The sequence below is a fragment of the Macrobrachium rosenbergii genome, chromosome 39 (genome assembly GCF_040412425.1).
Source record: "Macrobrachium rosenbergii isolate ZJJX-2024 chromosome 39, ASM4041242v1, whole genome shotgun sequence".
Classification (NCBI taxonomy): domain Eukaryota; kingdom Metazoa; phylum Arthropoda; class Malacostraca; order Decapoda; family Palaemonidae; genus Macrobrachium; species Macrobrachium rosenbergii.
Window position 1 is genome coordinate 7,339,245 of NC_089779.1, and position 22,456 is coordinate 7,361,700.

Here is a 22,456-nt window from a genome sequence, read left to right on the forward strand (position 1 = left end):
AACCAAACAAATTCAATCAAAGTGAAGAGCTCCGCACGAAGTATAGAAAAGGGTGTGTGTAATGCGGTGCAGACCGCACAGGTGAGATAACATGAGAAATATACCGAGACAAAGAGAAATTTTCCATCTATTTTCGTGTTTTTACTTCCATCCCCGAAGGAATGGCACTCAACTCAGCGTTCCGCCATCTTTAGTGAGAGCCACTCCGGGATGAATCATGAATGCCAAATCGTAAACAAAAGACGTTAGATTTTTCATTATCTCGGCAAATTGCTTATATTAACCCAAATGTACTGCATGAGGCATATATACACCATTTTCTATACCTCTCAGTCAAAAAATTTCATTAATAAACTATCTCCTTGAAGAACTCTTCTTTAAAATTATCTTCACTCCATTTAACATAAAGGTCGACCTATTCGTATTTTGAGATCACTGCCACTTGACACTTGTTGAACCTGAGGAGAAAGTCCCTTACACATCCGATAATCCTTTTCCCAGTTCGATAAAGAACCCATGACGGCTGAAATGGACGCAGTGGATCGAATTATGGAGGAGTTAGAGGGAAAAATTAAGATATTGGAAGAGTCGCAGTCGGTAAGTTAATTTACTCAAGAGTTATGCATGTGTTATTAGGCCTACTCGATGGTAGGTTGGTAAATTATTGTATTGTCTCACCTTATAAGTCGTAATTTGATTCATTTTTTTTATTTATCATTTGCGCATAATGTTTATGGGGTTCAAAGTAACGAAAATGGAGAGATCTTTTTAAAAATGTCTGTTACAATTTCATATCGTTTATTGGCAACTTATAAAATAATACGGGTATCAATCACGTACGGAACTAAAGTCACAACAACATCAGTTAGCATACAGGGATGTTTTCTAACCTTACCCTCCCCAGCCAGACCGAACGTAGGGTGTCAGGTCCTAGCCTACCTGACTGAGAGGTTGAAGACCCCACATTTGACCTGAGCTGAAGCTCAGGGTGAAACTTAAGACTAGGCCTATTGTAGCCTGGTTCCCGTCAATTGCCGACCAGAGTATTTACCACCTTTTTCTCATGTTATGTCTTTTGTATATGTTAATGATATTTACTGCCTTTTATGTTTTTACGTTCTACCCCAGGCTGATCCCAAACACAGTACCCATTTTGCATTTAAACTGATACTTATTTACCAAAGGGGCAAGTTAGTAGCCTCCAGTTTAACCAAGCTCAGTTATTCAACTTAACCTACCTTAGGCTACCAGTTGACCTGAAACTGCCCCAACCTAACTTAGGCTGCCAGTTGACCAGAAACTGCCCCACCCCCTATCATAACATGACCTAGCACACCACAGAATTAAAATACAGATGTTTATCCCATTCTTCCAGTAAATTCAAGGACGTAACTATTACACCAGAAAAAAAAGTATCACACCAGTAGCCAACTGTAGGCTATTCTTGCAAAGTGGTTACAAAACTGAATGAAGTCATTTACAAAAATTAACATTGGGCTTTGAAAACAGGTGAAATTTTCAAACGTTCAAAAGTAAATATTGTTATTTTTAAGGATACCATGAAGCTCCATTAATCCACCGTAGACAGGAAGTCAACTCTTCATACCTGAACCCACTGCCTGCCTTGCAATCTTTGAAAAATTGCCAAATTACATTGTTCATTTTTGCTTTTGTGTGAAATTATTTTTGTACCCAGCCAGAATATGTCAACCCTAGTATGTCAAAAGTTCCTCGTTGGATGAGTCGGCAGAGTTCTCGGCTAGCGCTCTCCTGGGCCCAAGTTCGAGTCTCCGGCCGGCCAGTGAAGAATTAGAGGAATTTCTGGTGATAGAAATTCATTTCTCGGTATAACGTGGTTCGGATTCCACAATAAGCTGTAGGTCCCGTTACTAGGTAACCAGTTGGCTCTTAGCCACGTAAAATAAGCCTAATCCTTTGGGCCAGCCCTAGGAGAGCTGTTAATCAGCTCACTGGTATGGTTAAACTATGGTATAGGCTACTTAGCTTAATCTAGTATGTCAAAGGTTAATGTTTCCTATGAGAATACAAATCATCACCATGTATGTAGGAGTATCCTTCAGGGCAACGTGGAGTCAGTCATTGGAACTTCGTAATAGGCCTAGGTAAGTTTTCCGGTGGTAGGTGGGTGATTGCGGAAAACCTCGACAACTTCCTTGCTTGGCTGCTCTCACTGAACACTTTACTTTGACTGCTGACGAGTGAGTATCCCTCGCTGCGCTCCTGCTGACTGGCAGTTTGAAATTTATTTTATGTTTATTTTATTTATGGTGCTAGTGTTGATAGTTCAACAAGGATTTGAACAAGAAAAGAGGCAAAAGGTGTCAAGGCCATAAGCGGGAATGTAGCTGCTTTATTTTTCTGACCAAATGCTGTTTAGTTACTTACAGTACACGTATAGGTCTATTGATGTTTTTTAAGGCCATCTTTATTTCCTGCTTGGTTTTTTTTTTAATTCTTTGTACACTTTGTTGCTTGGAAGCTTGCATTGCTAGTTGAAAGACTTATAGCCTTTTTTTTTTATTTATTTTTTTTTTTCAAAATAATGTTCATGCATTTTGAATACATGTACACTAATGATAGATTAGCTATTTGTTTATTGCATGTTTTCATTTTAGTATTGAAATTATTTTTGTATGTTTGTATGAACAAATTTATCTCAGTTGGTGCTTGACCTGTTTAGAGTAATTTATGATTTTTGCTGAAATAAAAAATGTAAGTCTAGTTGGAATGAGTTGTGGAATAAGTATGTTTATGACTTTTTTATAGTTACTGGGCATCTATGGGTACGTTATACAGTATGTAAATAATTTAACTACTTTTTCCCCAATTGACAGAAGGAAATAACACTCGTGGAGGTGGTGAACTCTGGCTGTCTTGTCTATCCTCGCTTGCAGATACTTAAACTGAAATCGGTATGTACATTAATTGAGTTTACAAAAATTGTAAGGATTTGTGTATACCCTAAACCTCTGAAGTACTGTATAGCCTACAACTTTTCACTCACCTAATCACCTTTCGTTATCCGCCTATAACCAAACCATCTCATGGGCTCAGATGTCTACTGAGTTTGTAGGCTACCTGAATTTTTGTTTGGTCAAAAACTACATCGGTGCAGTTCTTTTAGGTTCTCTGTTCTTTGTCACTGTAGTTGCAGCCAACAACAAGGAAAGCTTCATTATTGTGCCTTAGCAGCTTACTGGTCAGCAGTACATCTTGAATTCTTGACAGTATATTGTTAGGATATGTAATGAAACCTTCAGACTCATTAAGTGTAACTGTAATCATTCCCCTACTTCTTTCATATCTGCAATATGTAGTCAATATATCTGACCGGCTGCCACTCCCTTTGTCACCCTCTGAGATCTGGCTTTTGGATTGGAATCAGGGAGGAATTACATCATGTGTACAGCACCAGTTACTGAAGTTAAGAGTCGGTAGCAATGATATTATTGAGGACAGTAATTGGAATCTTAAGTTGGTAAATTGTGTTGAAATCCATTAGTTTTCTTTAATTCTTGTAAACATAAATTTCATATGCTGTAAGTAACTTACCAAGTAATTACATAGCTATAGTTTCTAACATGCGTGGCAGCCTTTTATTTAAAAGTCGCAGTAGCACTTTGACAGTTAGTATCATTGACAAGCCTCGTCTATTTAATGGAAGTGTTGGAACGACTTAGCCAGTAGTGTCATCCTGTTATTACTGCTCATACGGCCAACATCGATGAACTTGCTGCAGCTTTTTTCACCGGTTTTTGGTTATTCTCTCAGGAATTTGGTGAATTATTATTGCTTTTGTTTAGCCTTCAAGCTTTTGTTTGCTTTTGTCAGCTTTTTGAATTAGTTATGTCTGATTTGAGTGCTTCTAGTGTTTGCTATTGTAGCAAAGGCTGTAGAACTAGACTGACTAAGGTATGTTATGATTCGCACACTATGTAGAGGGCAAGTATGTTCTAAGGAGAACTTGAATCTCACCTTAGTAAGGTTGAAAGGAATAGGAGGAGAAAGGCGGTCTCTAGGGCCGAGAGTAGGGCTTCTGTTAGCCTAGATTCTACCCCTAGCCTAAGTCAGGTCTTAGTCCTGCTATTCCTTCATTCCCTGTTTCTGCCTTTTCTCCTATTCCCAACCTTCTTACTATCAGTCCACTTACTCCCATGCCTGGCTCCCATGCTTCCAACCCCGATGCCGCTCCCAGCCTTGAATCCAGGTTTGATAAGAAGTTAACCCTGGTAGTGCATACTGTTTCTGAGATAGAGACATCCGTGAAAGTCCTAATGGACAGAGTGTTTAGTGATAAAGTGTCTAATGAAGTGCAAGTGGAGGATGTGGCTACCCATCCCACTGGCTCTCCTAGATGAAGGTTCTTGTACCAGGCAGTGGAGGTGATGGCACTACACGCCTGGAAACTATCCAGCATCTGCTGTGAGCGAGATGGTTGTTTCTTGTTGCATAACAAGATGTCTGGAGACTTGTGGAGTATTCATCGGCAGTTTACCAGGGGAAATGAACCATCTTCTGTAGTTGGTGTAGTTAATGGGGAATCTCTCCAATCAGAGCTTCTGTTCAGCAGGTAGCAGACTTGCTCGCCCGTCTTCGCCATGAGAAGCTTCTCTTTGTCTTGGCTATTAAGGGCAATAGAACTTCCCTTGGCCAAGTCCTTCACTTGAAGGAAATAGATCTCTCATCCCCATGAAGGATTTTTATACTTTTGAAAAGTTTCAAATACTCTTGCCCACCCGGCTTGTGATTCTCATCTTAAGGAGCCTAGCTTGTATGGCGTACGAGCTTTTGAGAGTGCCCTCGGGCAGGGTTTTGACTCTAAGACTGTTTTTTCATTGCTTATCCTCGTTTCAGTAAAGAGAGTAAGCGAGCCTCATGGCTAATGATATTAAGTACTCGAGGGGAAGGGGATCTGCTACACTCGAGTTGGTCCTGGAATTCGTAAACGAGACTCAGAGTCCGTAGGTCTCTTACACTGGATTTGAGTCCTTTTTGACCCCCTCCTGAAGGACTTTGTAGGTACCATCAGAACGAGATGCTACTTTGTCCAGTTAGATTACTACTGCGGTACAGTCGTACCTCATCTATCGCAGGGGTTAGTTTTAGAGCCCCCCGCGATAGGTGAAAATCCATGAAGTAGCAACCTTATATTTATTTTATTATTTACTTCATACGTATATATGTTAAGGCTTTGTAAACCCTCCCCACACTCCTATAAACCTTTTCCCACACTCTTATTAACCTTTCCCTCACTGTTATACAGTAAACCCCCTGTATTTGCAGGGAATGCATACCCCCCGCGAATAGCTAAAATCCGTGAAAAATCCACGATACAAATTTAGTTACTGTATATTTAAATTTTAAAAATCCATGATGCACTGAGACCGCAAAGAGGGAACCACGATATAGCAAGGGATGACTGTACTACCTTAAGAGAACTCAGCAGCTCCGTCCTGAATGTCGACACCTCTTTGTTACTACTGACTTCCTACAGTGGGTTTTAAGTCTTCATCTCCTCTACAACCCTTTCCCTTTTGTGGTAGTAGGCAGAGATCCCCCTCGAGCAAGACTGAATGTGCAGTTCCAGTCTCGTAGCATTAAGAAGCTCTCTAAACCATTCTCAAGAAAATTATTCAAGTGTCCTCCGTACTCCAGTAGGTGCCAGGCTCTTACAATATTGGGAAAAATGGAGCAAGAGAGGGGCGGAGCAGTGGGTTGTGGAAGTTTTGAGGAATGGCTATACAATCCCCTTCCTAGAAAGACCTCCCTTAGTCAAGACGCCGATCACCTTAACTGCTTACTCCGAGTTCGAGGAGATTTTTGGCCCTTGCAAAAGAAGTTGCATCTCTCCTCGAAAAGAGGGCGATAGAGGTAGCTCCAAACATGAATTTAGAAGGGTTCTACGATCAGCTTTTTGTGATCCCAAAGGCCTCAGAAGGATGGAGGCCGGTTCTGGATGTGAGCTCCTTAAATATCTTTATTCAGAAGACAAAATTCTGAATGGAGACGACCCGTTTGATCCTTTCATCCATTTGGCAAGGAGACTGGATGGTCTCGATAGACTTGCAAGACTCCAACTTCCACATCCCATTGCATCCGGTCTCTCGAAAATATCTGAGATTTGTTTTTCAAGACCAGGTGTTCCAGTTCCGGGCCCTATGCTTCAGGCTGCCATGCTTCTCGACTGATCCAGTAAGTTCCTGTGTGCCTTCCCTCCCTTCAGGATGATAAGGGAAGTATTAAAATGATGTACTAAACAAGTTTCGCTTACACCAGAATGTGTTGATGAATTCTAGTACCCCACTTTTGGCGCTTGAGGGAATGGTTCCCAGAGCTAATGAATCTGCTGGTAGATTTTCCAAGACTCCTCCCTCAGAAGAAAAAGCTTCTCAGACAACCCACTTCAGGCACTTTCATCAAGGTTTGTCTTCTCTGGCTCTGACAGGATTCAAACTGTCAAAAGATTCCTTAGAGCAAGGGGTTTTTTGAGGGAAGCTGTGGAGGCTGTTTCAAAATGTAGATGTCGATCCTCAGCTAACGTCTACCAGAGCAAATAGTCAATTTTCAGAAGTTGGTGCAAAAGTAATAGAATCTCTTCTTCTAGAACAACTCTGACAGAGATTGCAGACTTTCTTTTATTCTTAAGAAACTCCATGGGCGTGTCCTCTTCGACCATAAAAGGCTACAGAGCAGTGCTGAGCTCAGTGTTCAGACAAAGGGATCCAGATATATCCTCAAATCAGGACCTTTCAGACCTCATTAGGTCTTTTGACACTAAAAAACAGAAGTATTTGGAACTTGTGTCTTGGAATCTGGACATAGTCCTGAAGTGGCTCTGTGGACCCCCATTCGAGCCCCCGAACTTAGCCTCATTCAGGATCTTAACTAAGAAGTTGTTATTTTTAGTAGCCTTATCAACAGCTAAAAGAGTCAGTGAGGTTCAGGCCATTGACAAGAGGGTCGGATTTTCAGGAGGCAATGCAGTCTGCTCCTTTATTTTGCGATTTCTCGCTAAGAATGAGAACCCAACCAATCCTTGGCCTTGATCCTTCAGCATTAAAGGACTAGCAGATAAGCTCAGACCAGAAGAGATTGAGGGGCTACCTTGTCCAGTAAGAGCCCTAAAGTTTCATCTTCTCAGGACGGAGAGGATTAGGGGTCCATCTAGCAACCTCTGGACCTCGGTCAAGGATTCATCTTGGCCACTTACAAAGAATTCTCTGTCCTTCTTCTTGAGGGATACCATTTGTGAAGCACACTTGCAAATGAGAGAGGAGGATTGTCCTATCTTGAAAGTAAGGGAGCATGAAGTCAGATCCGTGGCTACTTCATGAGCTTTTATATACAATCTCTCACTCTCTTCAGTACTTTAAGCGACTTTCTGGAGGTGCAGGTCCGTATTTGCCTCGCATTACCTCCGAGATGTGAAAACTACTTTTGATGATTGCAGTACCCTAGAACCTTTATTGATGGCTGGCATGGTATTGGGGGAGGGAGTATAGGAAACATTTCTTCCTTCCTCATCTCTTTGCCTAGGTTAATGGTGTCGAGTTCTAGGGGAATCTGGGGGCACATTGTGCTTGGATACCCACCAGTCTTTTTAGTGGTAGGTGGTGGTGTTTTAATGTTTTATGGTGTGGGTAACGGTTTTGTATTTATCTGGTTTTGTATGGGACTGTGCCCTGGGCAGGAGCAAAATTTCTTGGTACTTCATTTAGCGTTCGGAAATGTCCCCCGCTGTGAAGCTCCTACTGTTGTAGCAGACGACCCTTGGCCATGCAGCCATGTCTCTGCGTTAAGATGAGTGCACAACCAGAGGCAGTAACTTCCTGCTGGGACTCTTACCAGGTAAGGAAACAACAAGCATTTTTAGCAATGCTAGCTGACATTTTTTCCCTTAATTCATTACATTTACTTTATTAATGTTTTGGGAAGAACAGTCCATGCATCCCACCTCCTGTCAATGTAGGAATCAGCTATGTAATTACTTGGTGAGTTACTTGTATAAAAATGACATTTTATGATAAAATTATTTTTTATATATACTTACCAAGTAATTACAGAGTGGGAGCCCACCCACCTCCCCCCCCACATGGATGTTAAGCATAAACATATCGAAGCCCTCTGCTCAGTTGTTCCTCTTTTTCCCGTAAGTGGGCAGGGTCAGTTACACACACCGTAACATAAACAAAAGAATCGCTACCGTGAATTTCAAATTTTAGCTGCCGGTTAGTAGAAACTGCTAGCTATGTAATTACTTGGTAAGTATACATAAAATCTTATTTTATCATAAAAATGTCATTTTGTATTAGTGTAGGAACAAATAGAAAATTTTTAAAGTACTGTACTGTAATTTGTATTTTTTCTAACATGCAAACCTGAAGTTCTTTACATTTATGACCTACCTCAGCCACCCCTCATTCTAGTACCTGGGCCGAAAGGCAAAGTGGATCGCAGACCGACAAGTGGATGGGGTTTCCCCCTACTGTTGGGAGTTAACAACTTTGCCTGAAAGTTAAACAGCCGTTCCGGCTCGCGTCCACAAGCTAAATCCTATGTAAAGACCTTCAGGTTTGTATGTTATGAAAAATACAAATTACTTCAAAAATGTTCTATTTATTCTGTGAAATAAAGGTATACTGTATTATAATGTAAAAGACATCATTCGAAATACCAAAATCCTATAAATTTTAGCACTCTTTGTAATTTATATTTTTTTTATACAGCAGAACATCTAGATTATCATATATTTAATAGCAGCCAAATAAACAGAATGACACTAAAAGCACAGTGGTAGGCTCTTTTACACTAATTTTCATTGTACTTATTATGAAGGTTTATACATTGGTATTAAACCAAGTAAATAGTGCATATCACTGACTACCAATCAAAAGAAGTATAGAAAAAAACAGTTACTCCATATAAGGTTGCACAATGGATAATAAGAAGGGATGGGAAATGCCAGATTTACTAGAGTGAATCATTCATGTTGGCGATATTTATTGTAAGAATTTCACAAATACATAATTATGAGAGCCGTTTGACAATACTGTAGAGGCTTTGTAGAAAAACCAAATATTCTGTAATGAAATGTGTAAAACATTTTTACCACACAATGCCAGATGCCATTCATAATGGTTGAACCTGACCAGAATATTTTTCCTTAACATGCTAGTATATTCTAAAACAGTAACAACAACGTGCTGGTCTGCTCTTCAACTTCTTGCATATAATTATGACTTCATTCTTTCCTTTGAGTGCAATGTCTTGCAAGATTGTCTTTGCCTAGTTGTTTTAAAAGCCCTATCTTGGTTGTCAAGAGCAACATAGTTTTCTGCTGCATAGCATGTGGCAGTGCCATCAACATGCACACACAGAGAGACACACCATAAGCATGATGCCTAGCAGAGTAAAGTGAATACCAGAGAAAGCAGCAGCTTCTATAGCATGCAAGAGTTCAGACCCTTTAGAGTTCATGTACAGCACAAAACAGAGTTCAAAGAGCAAGCTGCCATGACTTGAGGTGATTCAGTGTTGGAATTTCTCTCCTCCTTTCACCCTCACGTTACTCCTGATAAGCACTGAAAGAAAGTTACTTCCATTGGTGCATTGCAGATAGGGAGGGTGCAGTTAACGTGGGGATTTCTGTTTACTTGTTACCAGATTATTTTGTCATCAGAATTAATTACGTAAGGAGAAATAGTATAATAGGATGTTCCTTCGTTGCAGGAATTACGAAAGAGCACTTTTGTTGTTGGGCTTCCTGTTGATGTTCACTGTTTGTGTTAGTTATTGCGCTAAGTGGTTTTGACAGTACTGTATATAACCATAGATTATAAAAATTGTTATAATGTCAGCTGCAAGCAACATTAGGCCCTTAAAATTCATTAGTAAATCAAGGTTCTTCTTGATAGGACATAATTATTTCCATTTGTACTTCCCATTCACATTTATATTCAGGTTTAATATTTATTTGATGGAAGCATTTGAACTGTCTTTTAAGAGCAATGTAATAGCCTCTATCTGTTTTTCAGGGAACCTTTCTTCTTTCTAAGGGGAAAGGTACTGTGGAAAGTGGTCGGATTTTGGAGGAACTTAAAAGTAGTCTGGAAAAAGAGAAGGCTGAAGTTTCCTCTACAAAGATTGTTATTGAGGATATGAGGAAACAGCTAATTAGAACCAGGACAGAAAAGGAGGGGCTTGTTAACAATATCAAAAAATTTTGTGAAATCCGTGGCAGGGAAGAGGAGTTCATTTTAGCAATGTCTCAATATACTAAAAATATTCTATGTCCTCCTTTGGAAATCCATCACAAGTGAGTACGATTGCATTTTTTGATCAGTTGTTTGTTCCTACACAAAAACAACCCTTCATTCTTTACATAGGATTTTGCTTGTGAACGTGAGCTGGAATGGCCATTCTAACTTATTGACAAGGTAGTCAGCTACCAACAGGAATGGGGAAGCCCCGCCCACCTGTCAGGCTGCGCTCCACTTTGCTTCCAGCTGCCGACAAGTCCAGATATCTTTCCCTGACTTTCTGCCTGACTTTTGCAGTTCGAGCTTTTATTGATTAAATTTGAGTGTTCCTTTTCCCTTTTTTGTTGTTGACTGTGTGTTTGTAGTGCATTTTCAAACCATTGGTGAAATAAGCCTTCTTGCAAGGAATTAAGTATTTCTCCTTGCCACTATGAATACTGTTTTCATCAGACATGATACAGCTTCTGGATCATGGCCTTTGTATTCATTGGAACTAGGCTAGGTAGCCTTATTCCTCTTATTTCTGTGGCTTAATCTTTGTGATTCCCGACTACAGCAGACGAAGCGAGTTTCGGCAGCGGTGGAAGGAGGTAGAGGTGTTCTCATTCCCTTTATCATCTTCATCTGCAGTATTGTTACTCGCCAGCCTTGGCCAAGCAAAGGAATGCTATAAAATGGCTGACAGTAATACAAAAAACTTAGGAAAATGGGGAGAAGATTACTAACCTTTGGTACTCTTTTTAGTCTAATTACTGCAAGGCATAATTATACTCTGTTCCCAATGAATTACATTTACTCAACACTTAATAACAATAGTTTATAAATTAATTATAAAGATTAATTTTAAAGATTCAGTGGTGCCGTAAAAGATGAAATTCCTCATCGCATGTGGATGGGTCCACACGACAAATGCAGGGGCGAGCTGAGATTTTCCGTGGTCACTCACGATAAAGGCATCCCTCTGGAAGAGAGAGGTTTCGAATTAACTATGGGACTGGCAAGAATTGAAGCCCTAATACCATGCACTTAGAATACTAAGGATTCCCTGACTAACAATGTGCCCATGATAGGTACAGCCACTGTTCACAAATTGGAATTAAACTAGCATGCAAACGATGGGTGGAAGTCTGAGAAAGGATTGAGTAGGGGAGCAAATGGAGGGCTTACTGATGAATGGAGAGAGAGAAGTACACATAGTGAGCATGAGACATACTTGGAGGGGTTTGTTGAAGTCGAGAAATATATCGGTAGGAGGAAAAAAGGCTGCCAAAATGCTCAAGTTCGTCCGAGGCTTACAGGAGGCATCCAAAGGAGCTATCCAGTTATACTGAATTGGACACAACACATGGAGCAAGGGTTGGCCGTCCTGTGAAATGCTTGAATCAGGAAGTATATGTCTGTTTGCTAGTAAGGCCAATAACCATGTGGGGTTGAATCTGGGCGCAGCTGGGTGACACCGAGGAAGGAGTGCCCAAGGGTCCAATATGGCTGCCGCATCAGGTAGAGCTTCCAATCTTTGTAGTGGCTATCCCGCGGCAACCTGGAAAACGCCAGACATTTGGCGCCAAGGAGGAAGTACAGGGAGGACAGAAATGAGAGGAATATACTATAAGGGCAGCCATTTGCACTTCGTTTGCATGGGGGGTGGCCATTTTATGAGTGATGGTTAACCTTGCACATAAAAGTAATTTTTCTGAACCTCACCTCCACTCTGACTCGGGGTAGGGCTGGGAGTCAAAGTCACCATTGGCAGTTGATTTCTCGTCTCTGTAAGCTTTCGGGCTTGCTTTGAGTTGATTTCTCTTTCTTTCGGTGAGAGAAGGAGTGTGTCAATACTTTGTGTAGCTTGTTCGCTCCTTGTTTTCACTGTCTACAATCCTTCGGGATGTACAGAGAGGTTTTTTGAATGACTCATTGCACGGACCTCTGGCTTTTGTTACCCTGTAATGTTAAAAGATGGTTATTATTTAAGAACAGCTAAACTATGTTTTTTGGTTTTCCCTGGTAAAATTATTTTATATAAGTGTGTTAATTTTTTTTTACTGTAGTCCTCACATCAGTATTCCCTCACCTAATATTTCTAATACTGTCGACCCCCGCAAATAGCTGAAATTTGCGAATACTTGACCCCCCTCTAAAAACGTCTATAATTGCCTATTTCATTAGTTCAAACACCAAAGACCCCCTCTAAAAACACTTATAACTGCTTGTTTTAATAGTTCAGACACCAAATATACCTTAAACTATCATCTTAAAACACTTTATATCATGGCTTACAGCTACGTGTGAAAATAATCATGTTCCTTCTTATTTCGATGTAAATGAAATTACAGTAACTTTAATTTCATTTAAAAGTTAGCTTAATAATTTGGGAGCATGATTAGGGTCATATTTAGTGTTTAAACTTTAGAAATAAGCATTTATTAGCATTTATAGAGACTTTGCCAAACTTACGCAAAAATTCACCTTGTGCGAGGGGTTCTGGAACCTAACCTCGCGAAAGTTCCGGGTATGACTGTATATATGTATGCATATTCTCATTTGATGGCTTTGTGAGCTTACTGGAGTTTTAGTTTCTTATTTTTATGTTAATGATGCAGTAGTTCATATTTCATTAAAGAGAGAGAGAGAGAGAGAACAAAAATACAACTCTTACACTACATTATGTACACAGAGCATCCAAGCTACAAGCTTTGTGAGTGGTTACATCCAGCCCTTCCAGCCAATAGCGTGTCCTCACGGAGAGAGAGAGAAGGGGTGAACCGAGTTATGTTTACATCAGTAAAACAAATACAGCTGTTATCAATACAGTAAACCTCCCTTATTTCTCATTCTCGTGATTCACGGACTCGGCTATTCGCAGGATTTTCTGTGGAACCTATCTAAAAATTATTCCTAATAAAGCTTGCCCATTCGCAGTTTTTTCTGTGGAACATATCTATAAAAATATTCACAGGAACCTGCCTGTTCGCGGATGCAGATTTTTTTCTTTTTCGTAAAGCAATATTCTGCGTTTTCATATTATTTGTTGTACAATAACATTAAATAATCGTGTAAAGTAATACTGCTACTGTACTGTACATAATAGTAATAAAATTAGATAATAATATTACAATATTAACTAATAAGATTAAATTAAATATGTAATACTAAATCATATGGGTACTCACTGGTGGTGAATGTTAATCATAGATGATGATGATGAATTAGCTGTGCAGTACGTTGAAGATATGACTGCACAGCAAAGCAGAGGCGTTACATCTCCTCTGAGGGCACCTCTTCACCTTCTTAAGGGGTTTCGGGAGGCACTGTCATGTTAAGGTATTTGAACATGGCAACAAAGGTGGTATGGTAGGGCTGCATGATCTCATTAATGTATTGGAAATATTTGTGGCCCTTTCTTCATTATTATGCCTTTATCATTGTCTGCAGCTGCCTGACTTTCTTAATAAACTTGTACAGACTATGAAATTGTTCAATATCCTGGTGTGTTGGTGGGATAGTAAAGTGGGCTGCGAGCTTTTCTCCAAGAATGGCCTCCCCAAGTATTTTACCTTGTTCATACTCGTGCTCGATGCAGGCAACACTTAATGTCACGCTGTAATGGGCTGCTACTTCTCCATGACTTTTGCCCTCTCTTCACATAGCAATCATGTCTACTTTCTCCTCATCAGTCTCCCTTTTTTTACGTCTGACAACTGATCCTTGAGTTTCTCGAGCAATAAAACTTAAGTTAGCAGCTTGCTAGGCCTGTTCTAACCTAACGTTTGGTCCACGGCCCTTATTTGATACATTCGGAGCAGCCTTATTTCATAAGGGTTCCCCCATCCGCCACCCAGGGGACGCGTCAGGTAGGAGTTTTCTCTCCCCCAAAATGTTATGGATTTATTATTCATAATTTTCTTGGTTTTTATTTTTCAGAACTGCGGCTGAACTTGAGGAGGAGTTAGAAGGGTTTCAGACAAAGGCTGAGGAGGTGAAGGACAGTTATCATGAGGTCGTTAGAAGTCACCAGCAAGTTCAGTGTTTAAAAAAGGAGGTTGAGCAGGAACAAGAAAATCTTAATATGCTGCAAAGCAGGCGATCAACCATGGAGATGAAAATCAAAGCAACTACAACAAAGTTAGTGGAAAATAAGGAGCAGTTGCAAAAACAGGTAATTTTTATTTTTTGATATAAGCTTGCAAGATATATGAATGGAGTATGGGTTTCAGACAAAGGCAAGGCACTGCAACCCACAGTGTCATTCAGGGCCATAATGAAATGTGAAATGAATAATGACATGGATAGAATGAAGTTAAAATTTGAAGAATATTAAAAAAATGCAAGGAATAAAAATTAAAATTATAAAACAAGTAATTGAAAATGTTAACAGTTAATTAGAAGTCAAAGTTAAATCTTTTAAAATAAATCAATATTTAAAATTTTACTTTATTCCTACAGGAGTATAACTCACCGCTTTTTATAATATCACAAACTGGATTAGTCGTTGAACTTGGTAACAAGGTAGTTAACTGGTAGTTAAGTGGGATGTGTGAGGACATACCCCTCACTCGCCTGCCAATACTAGCCGTATTTGCTTTGGTGTTAGACAAGGAGAACATTTGCTCACTCTCTCCCTGTATCCTTGTTGGACTACATGAGTATCTTGTCACCCTTGTTTCTATGCAGTTGCATATGCATTTTGGTACTGTATACTTTTGTTCACATTGTCTTGTTTCATTACAGATAAGAAACATGACTAATGCTGGTGTGGGGAACTCAGCCAGCCACATGGTTACTTCAGGTCCCCATTATCAGCAGACCCACTTAAGTAATGCTCATTTCGTAGGGGTGAGAATTTTATTTGGCCTTTTCCCTGTGACACAGATATAATGTGGTCCTCTACTCGGTGGAAGAAGTTTGGTAGAGTGATAAGTGGAAAATGAAGGAGTTTTGATCCCTGGCGGTGGACCCCTTTTTTTCTTTCTTATTCCTCTCTCAGAAGAGGTAAGGAAAGATCTAGCTTGGTGGTTAGATGATTGTGATGCTATTCATCATAGATTTCTCAAAATCGACCATTATACTTCTCGGATGTAGATTACAGTTAAAACTTAGCACCTCCTCTAGTAGAAATGTATACGTTGCCTCGGTCTTATTCGGCAAAAGGCAACACATACACAGTATAACTCAACAGCCTATAAAAGCATGTATGGTGTACATTTGACAAAACAAATTTGGTGTGACACTGAATGTGGCATCCATGTGCCAATCTTGAAATTGTTCTAGATATGAAATATTCTTTTTAGTACCAAATATTAAAATTCTTTCCTTTATTGAGCCATAATCATACAAGAGAAAGTTCTCAACAATTTTTGTGCACTTATACTCTTGAGGGATAACAAGGTCCTCAAGTATTTTACGGTTCTGGAAGAGAATTTCGGCTTCTTTGCCTACACTAAGATTTCTTCTCAGATGGCTTACTGTAGGCAAGCTTGCTGTAACACACTCATTCATAAACTCAACGGCTCACAAAATTATTTTGTTGAGGAGTCTTGTGTATCTCCAGCTCTGTTTTTCATTTCATGGACTGCTTTTACATTGTCTATCCAGATAACATCTGGGCTATGTGTGTGTTCATTACTTTACTTAAAATTTCATTGTCTTTCACTTTTATTTTGGCTTTGCACTGTGGTTTAGAACTCTGTAGTTCACACTCATATAATGCCGCTTCACCTTTGTTAAACCTGATGAATTCCATGGGGTGCTATTACTGAATTTAGATTTCCTCAAATACAGCGGAACGGAGCAGACCCTTGGATTAGGTCTTTTCTTATGTCTTAGGTTGGGAAAAATGTAGTATAACAGACTGCTGAAGCAGCTAATTTGGTTTACAGTCAACCCCCTGTATTCGTGGGGATGCGTTCCAGGCCCCCTTGCGAATAGTTCATATCTGCGAACACTTAGAACCCCCCCTCTAAAAATGCTTACAATTGCCTATCTTGAAAGTTCAAATACCAAATGTATACTTAAAGTATCATCCTACATCAGATATACCTTAAATTATTATTGTATTACTGCATTAATCTTTGACATTATTATATTAATATCATTTCAAAGTCATCTTGAATATTAGTACCCTTAAAAATATATACACACATACTTCTAATCCTTCCAGCCAAAACAGAAAGAGAGAGAGTTACCACTAATTTATATTCGGCCAGCTGTGCTGGCATGGGCAAAAAAGAAAGAGAGAGAGAGAGTATTTATCTCTACTCTCTCGAGGAATGTTAATCCATTTCTCTTGAAGCGAATGACAACAAAAAATTTATGTTTTTTTGTCTTCCATAGATGTATTACCTTTATGTACTATGTATTTTTAAAACACTATGAACACACACACAAACAGTGTGCATATATGTTAATACCAATTGGTTAAAGAGTCTTAAATTAGCAGTATCTTTTCCTGAGAGAGAGATAGAGAAGGGCTGAACTAAGTATTTATTTATCTATCTATCTATTTATTTCTCACATTCCACCCTTTGGTGAGAGAGAGAGAGAGAGAGAGAGAGAGAGAGGGGAAGGAAGAAAAAATAGAAATTGATTTGATCACATTGTGGCAACATTTACTCTTGGTCAGAGACATCGAATATTACTAACTCAGGATACAGAACAATGTATCATTGCCCCTGAGATAAGTAGCAGTTAATAAATATGTAAACTGTTGGGACAAACTAAATTTTCTTGTGTTCCTTGAATAATGCTTCTAATTTTAATTGTAATATTCTTCTCCAAGTCAGTCTTACTGGTTTCCCTGCAGCTGCTTCAGCTCACACAGGGAGGTAATGGTAACTGGGACTGAGAAGTGGCGAAGACTTGATACAGAGGAGTTTTGCCAGAGGGTAGATGTTGGAAGACAGAATGCAATTGAAATAGCATGCTCATGTCTTCGGAATTTGGCAATTTTATCTTTTTAATGCAGTAATTACTGTTGAGGTTCTCTACAGTGGAAGTCTGAGATCATTAGTTTCACCCTTTTAATTATTTTAGTGGGAGTTATGGGTAATAAAATTGGTTGAATATTTTAAGTGGTGTTATGCATTATTATTTATTAATACCAGTTGCTCAAGTAGTGAGCAACCTCTGGTCAATGTGAAATATATTTGAAAATGTAGGTTTGACTATGCTTTGTATTTTAATGGGGAGGTATGTTCTTTCACAAAGTAAGGATATTGAGTTGTATAGGATGTATGTTAATGATTTTTCCCTGACAGGATATCTTGATTCTTACAGTATCAGCTGCTACTAGAGTCACTTTCAGAAGATGGCAAATTTATATCTTGTATAGAGAAAGCTCTGGAGATGCACCTGCATATGTTTAAGGAAATGGAGCCAGTGATTTGCAGTCTTAGTGAAAGTAATGAAGTTACTCCTACCAAATATTCTGAAGCTGTACCAGGTCCAAATGAAGTGAACTCATTGATTTGCAATACCAGTGAGGATCATGTAACTTCTTGCAAATCTGTTTTAGAAGTAGACTGTACTCAGTCAGACAATGCATTTATGGTTGAACCTGTTGATAATGAAATATCTCGGCTAGGTGCAGAAGTAGAGATAGGTCAGTCACCAGCAAATGAGTTTTTTTCTTCAGAATTATATGATATGGAGCTTTTTTTTGATATAGTCTAACATTGGAACCTTATTGCTTTAATGTTGCAACCTTGGTGGAAGGTTGCCTCATTTTACAGTTGTTAATTCCCTTGTGTGCAAAGTGAACTCAATATTTTGTTTAGTTACTATCAGTGCATTATGACCATTTTATTTTGTTACTATTAATGTAAAGCTATCTTATTTATTTCAGATAAGAAGTAAGAAATTTATTAAAACAAAGCAAAACTACAAAATAGAATTACAAAATATTAGTTAAGCAGAAGAATGTAGGAGTAAAATAGTGGAAACTGTTTAAAAGTACAGGTAAAAGAAAGTGCAAAGTCAAATCATATGCTACGTATATATGAGGACCAAATTTTAGTGCTGGGTAATGGTTCAAGCCCACCAAGCTCACCTTTAATTATAATAGCTCTTTCTTCTTGTAAACATGTAGGGATGTGAGCAATAGTAAACACGGGGATATTGAAGACCACAATTATTTGTGTAGGTTATTCTGCTCTTTCAACTTAAACCTATTTCCCAAGTTATTCTTCTTTATATAGAATAATTGTAGCTACTGCTATCAAAGCATGGTGATAACATTTGACAGTTTATACCTTTAAGGTATAGATTTCGTTTTATTTTTCATTGTAACTCGTCTTTAATGCAGGGTGTGCTTTCAAGAGTGTTAGAATATTACACTTGGTGATATTTCATCTTTTAGCTTGTTTGTTTCTTCACAATAGACATTATGTGTAATGTAATTTTTGCATGTACTACAACAGTTATCTTATGTTTGTCAAAGATAAAACTATGTTTCAGGTGAAATGAACAAACCAAAAAGTTTTAACATTGGAATGCTATGTTTTTTGTACAGCTGCCATTGTGCATGGTCATCTCACACAATTTACCTTTAATGCAAGATAAAGTTCTAGGAATGTTCCCTTTCTGTATTTTCTAATTATTATGTATATTTCAAAGAGGATGTGTAGTTTTGTGAAAAATATTGTATATTTTACATAAAGGAAACTATAAATAATTTCAGTGTTTACAGTATGTATCCTTTGTAAGAACTTGAAAGTTTTCCAAGAGTAAATATTCTCAAATACTGCAGTTAGGTATATTTACTTATTGCCTTTCTTCTCTGATGGCATTAATTTCATCTTCATCATTCTTCTCTTCCTAATCTTGTTACCTTTGCAGGGGTGTAAAGATAGGACACACAAGCCCAGCCTTGTGTATGTTCAGTAGACATCCCTCATGGGACAGGAGTTGCTAAAGGAACTGCAAGATTAACGACAGCTGGTAAAGAAGCAATGGTCAATAACTACAGTGGCCTCAAACACGACATCCTGCTAGCCAGGTGCACAAGAAAAGTAGGAGGGAACGAATCCCTCAATCTAAGAGCAGTCCATAGAAACACCAACAGCTTGTGATCCCAAATGGATGTTTCAAATTGCATGGTCCTTGAGCCATTGCTTGAAAATCACAGTTGTGGCAGGTAAAATCATCCACAATCCAACGTCCCATTCATGAAACATTCAAGCTAGGCCCCCTTACAGAACAAAAATACCATCTTAGTCCAAATCAGGAACTGTGCTACTGTCAAAGTGTAATGGGGTCCTTCACAAGCAGGTGCAAGTCAGCATCATGATACTGGCATTAAGACCAGCTTTTATACAGACAAAGCATACTATTTCAGTACAAGGTTTGCGACCATCCCTCCCATAATATGAGTGGACTCATCATTACCAAACTCAGGACAGTACTTGTAATGGATATTACAACCACTGCCAGCTACCAAGGAATCCTTCCAACAGGAAGCCTTGTGAAGTGGAATGCCAAAAGTATTGTGGCTAGGACAACTACTACTGGTCTTGGTACCTAAGGAAAGCACAACCAGTATTCCTTTTACTCATGAAAGGATACTCTGGAAAATCCTGATGTATCCCCCCAAGAGGTAAGCAAGGGAATGAATCCCCTACTGCAGTGGTTAAGATCCAAAGAACAACAACAAAGGGACTGCAGGCTCCTGGAAAGAGATCCTAACCAAGACTTCAAGGCAAATCCCTGATAACCATAAGGCTGACCAAAGAAACACTAGTGACAACCCAGAAATCACTGAACAGCCAGTAGTTAGCATATAGGGTAAAAAATCAGAATGAAAGAAACTGTGCAAGGGGCATAATTGCCACTGGAGAAAATGGATGAGTGTAAGAGCTCTCCCTACTCTCAACACTTTAACAAAACCAGGAAGTGTTAGGAGAGAGGGGTCCTTTGGAAGATTGAGAGGACAACCCAGCACAAACTTAGAAAGATGAAGGCTCATGCGAAAGTCATCGTATTGATTCCAGCTCTCCCCCAACATCCTCTGTCTACACTTGTCATCCTCCAGGAGATAAGGAAGTATCAGCCTGTGATAAACAGTCCCAGGAAGGGAGCCAAACTGATCCTTCTTGAAGTCTTGCTGATGGCCCCTCACAAACTTGTGAGACCAACCTAAAGCTTTTCCTGGAGCTTCTATCCCAAGAAGGGTGTGTTTTCAACAGGAGCAGGGTAAATTCAAAGGGAATCAAGAGAGAAACCCCCAAGACTTTTTGGGTGTGACCCTGTTCTTCAACAGTTCAAAGACAGAACAAAGGAAAGAGCAGTACGTAACAGAACACGGCCATTCCTCTTGGGAGTACCAAACAATCCACACCCACTGCAGAAGAAAGTATGATACTCATTACTTCATGCATAATTGGTAATGCCTTCTAATATGTGAACTAACATCGTGCTGCAGAGATCGGGTAAGATTTTGTATGATGTATGATATAATGGTTAAGATGTGACAAATCTGTAGCCTTAAAACAATTTTGCAAAACCAAGAGAAATAAAACTTTTCGTTTAAGTATCCCAGACATGCTTAACAATACAAACACAACAGAGCAATAAAAACGTTATTAGTAATCACTGTTCATGTATCCTTGACAAGCTGAACATGCACATATGCACTAATCAAATTATATAGTAATTAAAGACTCAGAATCAAGTTGAGTTTCATGGCTGACGAAAAAGATTGGATATTTGAGAGGTGAGTGGGCAGTACCCCACCACTCACTCACCTGCCACTGCAAACTACCTTGTTGCCTATCTTCACCAACCAAACCAAGTTGAGCTGAAGGCGTATCCATATAAAAGTTGAATGTTTGTATTGTACAGTATTTGAAATGAATAACCTTATGAAACAAATCCAATCTCTGGGCAGGACTTCTTCCAGTGATGAGAAGTGAACTCATCTGCTGGCAGTAGCAGTTGCACTCATGAATTCTCAGCCCATGACAAACCTGCTTCTTTTTCAATATTCATTTTTCAGTTATTCAGGTCAGGCCTTAATACTTCATTTATAGAAAACCACTTGGCTTCAGTTTCCTCATTTTTTTTTTTTTTTTTTTTTAACCCAGCTGTCCAATAATGCCCCCTCGGGTCCTCATCTGGATTTCCTCTTTACTGTAATCTCAACACAACTATAGCGAGATTTGTTTTATCTCAAATCTGCTCTCTATTGTGCTTAATTGACTGACTATTTTGGTAGCTGGAACCCTGACTGGTGGTCATTTTCCAATCTTAATTTCACTTTCACAAAATAATCCCACTAGACCTATGTCTCGTTACAATATCCGTAAAGCAGACTGAGAAATATACCAGTTACACACATGACAAATCCCTCTGTTTGAATACCTAAAATACCACATCCTAACACGCAAAGTACCTTGGTGGTCTGATACTTTTTCATAGTTAATAAAACAAAACATTTAATTGGAAGAAGATTGGACAATCTAAACAAGAGGTTCAACAAAACTTACAAATCAGAATCTGTACATGAAATAAACTAAAAAAGATTAAAACATTAATAGAAACTGAAACTGATTTACAACAAACTGTAATGTTTAAAAAATAAGTTATACAAGAGATGCAACAAACTCTGTAAGGATTAGAAAATAAGTTATACAAGGAAGAACACAGTGTAGACAATATGTATGAAACATCTCCAATACTCTACAAAAAATAAGGTAACAATTCAGGAATATTAATAAGACAGCTGTCAGATCATCATGATATGCTATATTAAAAAATTAAACCAAGGTTTTTTTATTGCAGAAAACAAGCAAAATATTTGGAGAAAATTTTGCTTACATTGCACCAACAAACACCTTGATGAAGTTTGTTTTTAACAAATAGACTAAAGCTGAATCAAACCTACTAAATTCGGAAATGACAGAAGATATATAAGAAAATTTAATATGCAAGAACTGGGGTATGTCCTTGCAAACTGTAACAAATTTGCTCTTGGGAGAGGGAACATTTTTTTTGGAAATTATTTAACACCTAGCAATTTTAGCTAAATCATACATCTTAGTTTTATAATTATTTGTCTCAAATTTGTTGCCTGAAGAAAACCATAATGTATAGTTGTTCACAATCCCTTATCCAAAATCCTTAGGGCCAGTTGTGTTTTGTTTTTTGAATGTTTCACATTTCAGAACTGGAGCTTAGTCCCATAG

General features: G+C 38.8%; 1 protein-coding gene across 2 annotated transcripts; it reads left to right on the forward strand.

The window, feature by feature from the left end:
• The first annotated feature begins 64 nt into the window (after positions 1-64).
• LOC136825691 (uncharacterized protein MCAP_0864-like) lies at positions 65-18,948 on the forward strand. Of its 2 annotated transcripts, XM_067082431.1 has the most exons (6): positions 65-81; positions 410-597; positions 2,856-2,933; positions 10,056-10,336; positions 14,202-14,436; positions 17,553-18,948. In XM_067082431.1, exons 2-6 carry the CDS (start codon positions 517-519, stop codon positions 17,946-17,948), a joined length of 1,071 nt encoding a protein of 356 aa, XP_066938532.1. In that variant the 5' UTR covers positions 65-81; positions 410-516; the 3' UTR covers positions 17,949-18,948. The 2 variants fall into 2 exon arrangements, with proteins under 2 accessions (XP_066938532.1, XP_066938531.1); XM_067082430.1 differs by lacking the exon at positions 65-81 and having other exon boundaries at positions 212-597.
• The last annotated feature ends 3,508 nt before the right edge of the window (positions 18,949-22,456 follow it).

What these genes read in the sequence shown, in the direction of transcription:
- LOC136825691 (XM_067082431.1), top strand. Translation starts at nt 517, where the DNA reads ATGACGGCTGAAATGGACGCAGTGGATCGAATTATGGAGGAGTTAGAG. An exon ending in AGATACTTAAACTGAAATCG is followed by an intron (nt 2,934 to 10,055) that starts GTATGTACATTA and finishes TCTGTTTTTCAG; the next exon opens with GGAACCTTTCTTCTTTCTAA. An exon ending in CCTTTGGAAATCCATCACAA is followed by an intron (nt 10,337 to 14,201) that starts GTGAGTACGATT and finishes TTTATTTTTCAG; the next exon opens with AACTGCGGCTGAACTTGAGG.